General features: G+C 45.7%; 1 protein-coding gene across 1 annotated transcript in view; it reads left to right on the forward strand.

Annotated features, from left to right (window-relative positions):
• The window catches only part of PLCB2 (phospholipase C beta 2), a 59,118-nt gene that overhangs the window by 25,936 nt on the left and 24,269 nt on the right, over window positions 1-8,913 (forward strand). The window contains exons 8-14 of the mRNA XM_019552204.1: window positions 281-381; window positions 1,730-1,896; window positions 2,353-2,499; window positions 4,012-4,169; window positions 5,885-5,967; window positions 6,508-6,592; window positions 7,563-7,725. Coding sequence (XP_019407749.1) covers window positions 281-381; window positions 1,730-1,896; window positions 2,353-2,499; window positions 4,012-4,169; window positions 5,885-5,967; window positions 6,508-6,592; window positions 7,563-7,725 — 904 coding nt within the window. The remainder of the gene's footprint in view (window positions 1-280; window positions 382-1,729; window positions 1,897-2,352; window positions 2,500-4,011; window positions 4,170-5,884; window positions 5,968-6,507; window positions 6,593-7,562; window positions 7,726-8,913) is intronic.

The following is an 8,913-nucleotide window of genomic DNA, read 5'->3' on the forward strand; positions in this document are numbered from 1 at the left end:
GGCAGACATAGGTAGGTTCTTTGGGTGAATCTGATACCTTTTTATTACACCAACTTAAATAGTTGGAAAAAATGCTATAGCAAGCTTTCAAGTTTAAAAACCCTTTGTCAGGCTGAGGAGGTCTCTGCAGTTGGTGTGTGCTCTTCCTAACACACACTTCTGCAAACTGCAACACTCCAAGCACTATACAGCATGGACATGAGACTATAGATGATGAGGTATAACAAGGCAGTGAAGGCAGCCATGGAGCTAGTGTACTGGTATGTTGTTTATTTTGCAGAATGATGCCATTAATCCAGAAGACTTTCCTGAACCAGTGTATAAAAGCTTCCTGATGAACCTGTGTCCCCGGCCAGAAATTGATGAGATATTCACCTCCCAGTGAGTCTCTGTAATGCTGTAGGGGCAGGCCTTGTTTCATGAGGGAAAGAGACAGACAAACAGGGGGGCAATAAAGGAGGGAGAATGTTGTACTTTTAAAAAGGAGTTACTGGTCTGTATAAAGTGACCCAGGAGGCAGGTGCCTGTGTCATAAACAGCTGTGCAGTTAGCCTCTTCATATGCAGGCTAAACAGAGAGGGTAAGGTTTCACTGGGTGTATCTACATATCCAATTAAGGTGACACAATAAACTCAGGAGCACTTTAAACCAGAGAAAACTGCTCTTGGGTGCAGCATCTACATGTGCACCCAGGGCAGCAGCAATCTGAGCTGGGGAGAAGTAGCTCTAGGCTGTTAAGAGGCATGGCGGGTCAGACCTGGGCTCTGGGTGGTGGTGTTGCGTGGCAGAGGGGCTGGCTGGGGCATGAGGGTGCTAAAGGGCAGAGCCACATGGTTAGGGAGCAGGCAGTCCCCACACTTTAGCACTCTCATGTCCCTGCCAGCCACAGTCACTGTCTACACATGCATTTCAGCAGTTACTTTCTCTTCCATAAGATGATACTGTCCCTGACAGTACTATCTTACAGCAGAGTTGATTAGTTTATTGTGCTCTAATACACATACAGATTTTGATGCTTTACTGCAGAGCTAATTAATGTACTCTTCAGTAAAGCACATGTGTAGATGCACCCACTCACTGCTAGAGGTAGTTCGCTCCAGGGCAAAGTGAAGCATGTTGGAGTGAGTATGTGGGGAAGCTTGCATTGAGTTGTTTTATGAGAAGGTCATTTGGGACCTTGTCAAAATCCAAACCACCTCATAGCACCACCCTGGCCCTAGACTTGCCAATTCTCTCAGCAGTCCTATGCCAGGACCTCTGCAGTGCAAAGAGAAAGAACATTCAACTAAAACTTTCACAAGTGACCAGTCTGCAAACTTGTGTCGACTTAAATGGGCTTGATTTTCAAACAGCAAGAACTTGGAAGATGCTGAAATTGACATCCCTTTTTAGTGTCTCAAGTCAGGCACAAAACACTTGAGGCACCAAAAACTGCTGGTCATTTCTGAAAACCAGGGCCCGGGTCCCCAATCAGTCTAGCCTTTCCCCAGAGCTAAATAAACATTGTCAAGAAATAAAAATATAAAAAATGAGAAAAGAATACTGAAAGGCCGAGTGAGTGAGAGAGATTTGCAGAGAGAAATTGGGGATGGGTGAGAGTCCAAAGAAATGCATACACACGGCCAGTGGCAGGAGGGGTCAGTCTGGGTTTCACTGCTATCAGGGGAGTTTTTCAGTAATGCAAAAATATGCTTCCTCTCTCTGTTCCTTACTCATTGTTTGCCCATAGCCATTTGAAAGCCAAGCCCTACATGACCAAAGAGCACCTGGCAAAGTTTATCAACAAGAAGCAGCGAGATTCCCGCCTCAATGATATCCTTTTCCCACCTGCCAAACCTGAGCAGGTGCAGAGCCTAATAGAGAAATATGAACCCAGTGGGATCAACATCCAGCGAGGTGAGTCTTGATCAGCACACTGGCCCCTTTCTCTAGTGTCCCTGTGCTGGGGGGGAGGGGAGAGGCAGGTGTAACTATCTTCAGGTCCCCTGCAGATTGGAAAAAAATGTTGGGGGTGTGATTTGGAGGGTGACATCAGGAAGCTCCATGTGCTTGGGGAATTTTACAACAGCTCTGAACACACAATGCACCTTACGGCTGTAAGCAGCCTCACTGAATACTCACTCTGTCCATAAAATAAAGATCAAAGTTGCTACAGTCCAAATAGACTCCCTTTATTATTGCGGAGAGATCTGTGCATGAAACAGCAGGGAAGCCAGGAAGAATCTCATACTGCATGCTACACCGAGTTTTCCCACAGTGTCAGGAAGCAGCCAACCTAATTCCTGCAAGTGCTCAGCAAGGAGCCTGGGTCTAATTCTTTCAGTGCCATTAATAGCTCTGTTTTCCCTGCAGGGCAGTTATCCCCAGAGGGAATGGTTTGGTTCCTTTGCGGTTCTGAGAACAGTGTGGTAGCACTGGACAAAGTGATTCTGTACCAGGACATGAGCCAGCCACTCTCACATTACTTCATCAACTCATCGCACAACACCTATTTAACAGGTATCTGTCCACTGGTTGGCTCAGGTTCCTTGGTCCTACCCCACAGCTTCCAAGATGTCTAGAATCATATGCATATACCAGCACCAGGGGTGGGTTTTGTCCCAGATGACAAATACATTGGGCAGCTATTCAACTTGCTAGGACTGAAAAGAACAAGCTTGCTCTGTAGAAAAGACAGACCCATGTGAGGTTGGCCAAAGCAAAAGGGACCTAAGTATAACTTACAACACTCATCCCAGTCTTGTTTGAGTTGAATTTCACTTCTTTTTGATGGATTTTGTGTGTGAATGACCGTTCTCTGCGGGCATGTGTCATTTTCAGTGCAGGGTGGGCAAGCAGCTCTTCACCCTTGAACAAATAGCAAGGATCTTTTCATACCCCCAGCCTTGTTGCAATGCAAGATCGTAAGTTCACTTCATTTGAGTTCAGGGACAGGCATGGATATCATATGAAGTTCACATTGTTCCTGAATGGCTGGCTAGGTGTGTATGTCTGTCTCAGAAGTGTGTATGTCCTGCAGGAGTTGCTAGGCAGAAGTGTGCCACTCTTCTCTCTCTTGACACATGCTTATCCCCTTGGTTGATGTATAATATGGACCATCAAGTCTGCCATCTCCCCCATTTGCAACAAGCCATTTACCCAAAGATTTCTAAAAATGGTCCACACAAAACCTTACATGCAACTATAGTGCACAAACCAGAAACACCAAAACATGGTATAATAAGCCACAGGTTAGAGCAGAGGGGAGGAGAACACTGTGAATGTTTTGCTGCTGCAACAGCACAGACATAGTTGATTAATATATGCTCAGAGGATCCTAGGAAAAGGACCCTCCCATGCCGCAAAGGACAGCACAAACCCCGACTATCTGTGCCAGTCTGACCCCAAAATCAGTGATTGATATGACCCTGAGTGGAGCAGCAAGAGCTAACCAGGAACCTCTGAGTTTTCTAGTACCAGCAGGAGCATCATTGCCTCCCACTTTATCCACAGGTAAGGCTGGGAGTTTTATGTCCAGTGCTTCAAAGGAAGGTGATGTCTCCTCTCTCCAACCACCTCACTAACCTACAAAGTTGGACAGATATATGCACTCTGATGTGTCATAAGGCAGGCAGCCTTCCCAAGCAGCTGGCAAGTGTATAACCTGATAGTTATGAAAGCAGGCCTAGCAAGGGGGCAGGTGTAAGTCCCTCATGATCCAGTTATGTATCCTTCCCAAATGGCAGGGTGGCCATGTACCCCCCGGAGGCTGAGGCAGTTGCATATCTACCAGTACTCCATCCCCTCGACACAGAGAGTAAGCATGTAGTTATGGGGACACAGCATGCAAGAGGAGAAGGGGTTAAGTAGGGCTTCATGGTTCCAGTTACCTAAATTTAACTGCAATCTGAAGGGGATACTTGCTCAGGAAGTGCCTAGAGCTCTGTTTCCCCTTTTTACTCCCAGCTCAGAAGAATGTTTTTACATGAGTACGTGGAAACAGGAATCTCTTCTCCTTCTGTCCTGTTGCAGCTGGCCAATTTTCTGGCAACTCCTCTTCTGAAATGTATCGTCAGACCCTGCTGGCTGGCTGTCGCTGTGTGGAGCTGGACTGTTGGAAGGGTCGCCCTCCAGATGAGGAGCCCATCATCACCCATGGATTTACTATGACCACTGAAATTCTGTTCAAGGTAAGGATAGAATTGTCTCCACAGATTATTTCTTCTGCCTGAATTTGTAATGTTATCTACATTAGGAAGATACATGGGTGGGTGAAATGGCAAACAGCTGGGCTGTGGCATGGATGGGTAAGAAGCAAAGCTGCATGACTGGTGAGGTAAACGGGTAGATGAGCTGGTATTAAACAGGATGGTGTGATGCGTGGGGTGGTGAATCAGGAGGTGAAAAGTAGAGGGATAGGAATAAATGAGGGAAAATGTTTGAGCTGCCAGAGCTGGAGAGGAGCCAGGCAGAGGGATACGTGTCTGGTTGAGTGGATGAGCACTTGCTGGCTGGCTTTTCTTAAGTGGGTGGGTGTGTGCAAGGAATGATGAGTTCAGAGAAAAGACAATTAGCAAGGCCTCTCTGCAGCCAAGAGTGGTGAGTGTTAACAGAGACTGGGAGTTGTCAAACAGCCAGGCTGATGATAACGGCAGGTTTGTGTGCGACTGTAAGTGGCACTTAGGAGTTTGTTCCTTTGTCATTTCCATGCTTCATGCATGTACAGCTTACACTCAGTGGGACAGCAACCATTTTGTGGTTTTGTCATGCAGGTTCCCTGAATATTAGTCCCAAGATGCATGGCTAAAAGGGACACAGCCCAGGCTAGCCCCACTTTTCCCTCTAAAGTTTTAGTGCTTTAATCACAAAAAGTTACAATCACTGGACCACACTTCCTTCCTCTGCATCCCTTTGGGTAACATTGTAAGGAACCCATACCCAACCAGACAGGAACCAAGTTTTAGATGCTCTTCTCTGTCCTTATACTGTATTTTTCTTCATTCCTACACTTCATTATTTCTAAGACATTTGTGTGTGAAAAAACAAATCCTGTTTCTGTTAATGACTGGGCACATTCATCTGCCTGTCAGATTCAGTACCAATAATTTCCCATCCTCAATCCTGTGATATTACTGTTGCTTTTGCATAACAGTGCACAAGAAATAGAGAAGATAATGGTAACTGTGCATTACAGGAGCTCTGACTGCGTGAAGGGGCTCTGCCAAACTGTGTGAATAAACCTCCAGATGAAATTATGTTAATCCCTCATGCACTTGGATTTTAGTTTTATACCATACATGGATCTTCCCTTCTGCTGCTTCTCCCCTTCTTTGAGCCCCAGGTTTCTAATAACTTCATTTGCAACTACCCATGGTATTTGCAACTGAAATGCCAGTAGTCAGTAGCTGCTGCACATTTTAGTTTCCTGCAGTGCTAAACAATCAGGATCAAGAAGGGTTTTACAGGCAAGGTGGGGTTCATTTGAGAGTTTAGGTAAGTGTGAGTCCCAGCAAGAATAAAGGAAGTTTAGTCAGATGTCACTTATACTTTTTCCTAACCCTTCCAAGTTAATCCTAAACAATGTTATTCTCCTTCCAGACACCACCAAGCTCCTTTACTTAGATTCTCACTCATTTAGCAAGAGATAAATTGGCCATTCTACAACTTCAGCATCATCTACTTACTTACCTGTTGAGTTTAAATTGAGTGAAAAATAATCTAAGGGAAGCTATGGGAGAGGAATGTGTGAAGGAAATGGGGTCAGAGGTGCTATATTGCTCATGAGAGAATCCCTGGAAATGATGAATGTGGAGACTGGACAGTTGGCTGGCTACCCAGACCGGTCTGTCTCAGGACATGATCAAGAATACTCACACACTCCCTCTGTCTGTCTGGTCTTGCTCAGGATGCCATTGAAGCCATTGCGGAAAGTGCTTTCAAAACCTCTCTCTACCCTGTCATCCTGTCCTTTGAGAATCACGTAGACTCGTGAGTATCTATGGGCTGACTGACTCATGTCTGGGGAGCACAGATGGGGGGATTAACACTTTGTTGGCTGTAGGGGGCAAAGGCAAGCGATGCCTTTTCATCTAATGCTGACATGGTTTTGCTTGGTGGCTCTGTGCTTTGGGACAGCAAGGTGAAGCATTAAGGCTGCAGTGTGAAAGGAGTTTTCCTTGGAGAGAATCTGAGACAACACTGAGAGCTAAGCTGTAAACTGCAGAGCAAATGTGATAAAAAATACGGGAATTCAGTGAATTCTACTCTGTATTCCTTTTCAAACCTGCCCCTCCCAACTCCTAACCTCATGGAGATGATAGCACGGGTTAGATGGTGTTTGTTCTGCAGAGATGTTTCAGAGAGATAGTGGCGGGGGGGAGGGTGGGAGAGGAATAGCTATTTTGTGGGGAGAGCACGGGGTGCATGATTGGGAACAGGCACCCATGCTGAGCTGTGGTTTTAGGTATGTTTTTTCCCCTGGCTCAGTAGGTCTGTGCCTCACTTGCATTTTATTTTGCTGTTAATTAGACCCAAGCAGCAAGCTAAGATGGCTGAGTACTGCAGAACCATATTTGGGGACATGCTGCTGACAGAACCACTTGAAAAATACCCTGTAAGTGGAAAATGTTGGGGTGAGCCTGTGCTAGGGGACAAGGCAACATGCAAGGACTGTTTCCTGGTGCCATGTGGTACCACTGCCTGCAGTACCACATGCAATGTCCCTGTGTAGGTCCTTTGTGACCAGTGGGAGGATGCTTGTAGAGGTATAAATGATGAAGCCAGCTTTAGTCCACAAAAGTGTGTGCTCTGTCTATATATCTTATATAGTTAGCCTATAAATGTGTATAGCTACCCAGTCTTATCAATGACTTTGACATAAGGGAGCAGAGAGCTGGACTGAGCTCAGCTCTCAGCTTGTGGCTGAGCAGCTTGGAGAACAGAGGGATAACTTTATGACTTCAAGGCCAGATTTTTTCTAAATCAGGGGCCCAAGTCTGCTTTCATTTACATCCCTGCAAGTCTGAAGTGACTCCATCAACTTCAGAATCTGACCCTAGATGGCTGAGCTGTGCACATGAAACGTACATATGCAGGTAGAATCAGGTAGGGAGCTGCATGTGAAAAGCAGCTGAGCATAGGTCCAGAAAAATGTCTGCACATGCAGTTTGCATGTACCAAAAGATGTTTTCCAGGAACCATTATGGTTTCATAATCCATACAAACATTCTTACTTTGCCCATGCCATAAATGTACACGATGTTTTACAGAGAGTTAATGAGACATTGCCCTGTCCCAAAAATCTTTCCATCTACAGCAAGATAATGCATAGCAAGGGATAGAAAGTAGTGTGTGAAAGGGTGGGCAAGATCTTAAAGTAATAATGCCTTGGAACTTATACAGGGTTACAGTGGACAGAGATGGTGTGAGGTATGGGAAGTTGGGTGGATGAAGACACTGAAGGAGACAAGTGGGTAGAGATGGTTGAGGCAGACAGGGAGAGGAAGGATTCAGGTGGATAGCTGAGCATTTGAGCTCTGTCTCTCTAGAGGAGAAAAATAAATCTGATGTTTTCTCTGTTGCAGCTGAAGCCGGGAGTTCCCTTGCCAAGCCCTCAGGATCTACTGGGCAAAATCCTGATTAAAAACAAAAAGAACCAGTGTACTGGGCAGAATTCTCTGAAGAAAGGGAAGAATGTAGAGCCTGAAGTTACTGACCAGCCTGTCCCTGGGGATAGTGATGATACTGGTACAGTATGAAAGAGGGATGGGACTAGTACAGCTCAGAAAAGCTGAGGTGGCCCCTTAGAGAAATTACAAACCAGTCTAGTGTTAGCTGGAGGGGAGCTGATCTCCTGTGTGTGCCTGGGGACTGCGGTGAAGAGAATGGGCACCTATACATGAGCAGTGAGGCTTCTTCAACATGCTTTAATTACTCAAGTCTGCTGGAGTGTGGTAATTACCAAGCTTTAGTTAAAGCCCTCCCAACCCCCCCGGCATTTTTAAGCACAGGGACACTGATACACAAGACACTTCCAGCACTTTAATTAGAGTGGCTCTCAGAGCCACCCTTAATTAAAGCACCCCACCCCCCAGACTTCCAGAGCATGTGTATTAAACATGCCTATTATGTTTAAATATCTTATAACGACTAATAGCAACACTAGAGGCTAAAAAGAGCACATATAACCTGTACATCACCTGGCTATGCTTGGGTGTCAGCTACATGGTTCATCCAGGAATTCATTTCCATATTCTGTCTGTGGGTCTGGTGAATGTGTGGATGACTTCTGTCCTGCAGTGTCACTGAATACCTCTCTGGCACCCAGCAAATTTGCCATGGCACATCTCTTAATTCCAAAGTTTTTGGAGGCTTGTACACCCTCATTTCTTCCCGTAGCCAAGACCTATTATCTCCTTTAGAACTTCAGCATCATAGGGTTGCAACAGACCTCAAGGATCACCTGGTCCAATCCCCTGCATGAATGTAGGAATGCTGTTCTTAAATTATTCTTATCAAATGCTTACCCAATCTCCTCTGGAAAACCTCCAATGAAGAAGATTCCATAACTCTCCTGGAAATCTGTCCCACTTCCTCACATCCTAATAGAAAGAAAGTTTTTTTCCTGAAATCTAATCTAAATCTAGTTTTCAATGTAAAACCATCTTGTACTTGGAGATCCCAAGGCAGAACAGCTCCAAAGGGCTTTCAGGTCATGGAGGCTTCCTGTTCCCATCACAAGAGGAGCACAGAGGCCAGTAGGAATGCATAGTTTCATAGTTTCATAGTAGCTAGAGTCGGAAGGGACCTAGGTAGATCATCTAGTCCGAGCCCCTGCCTTGGCAGAAAAGAGCACCGGGGTCAGATGACCCCGGCAAGGTGCTCATCTAACTTCCTTTTAAAAATCCCCAGGCTAGGAGCCTGCACCACTTCCCC

This window comes from Crocodylus porosus, unplaced genomic scaffold (genome assembly GCF_001723895.1).
Source record: "Crocodylus porosus isolate Cpor-Errol unplaced genomic scaffold, CroPor_comp1, whole genome shotgun sequence".
NCBI classification, from domain to species: Eukaryota; Metazoa; Chordata; order Crocodylia; family Crocodylidae; genus Crocodylus; species Crocodylus porosus.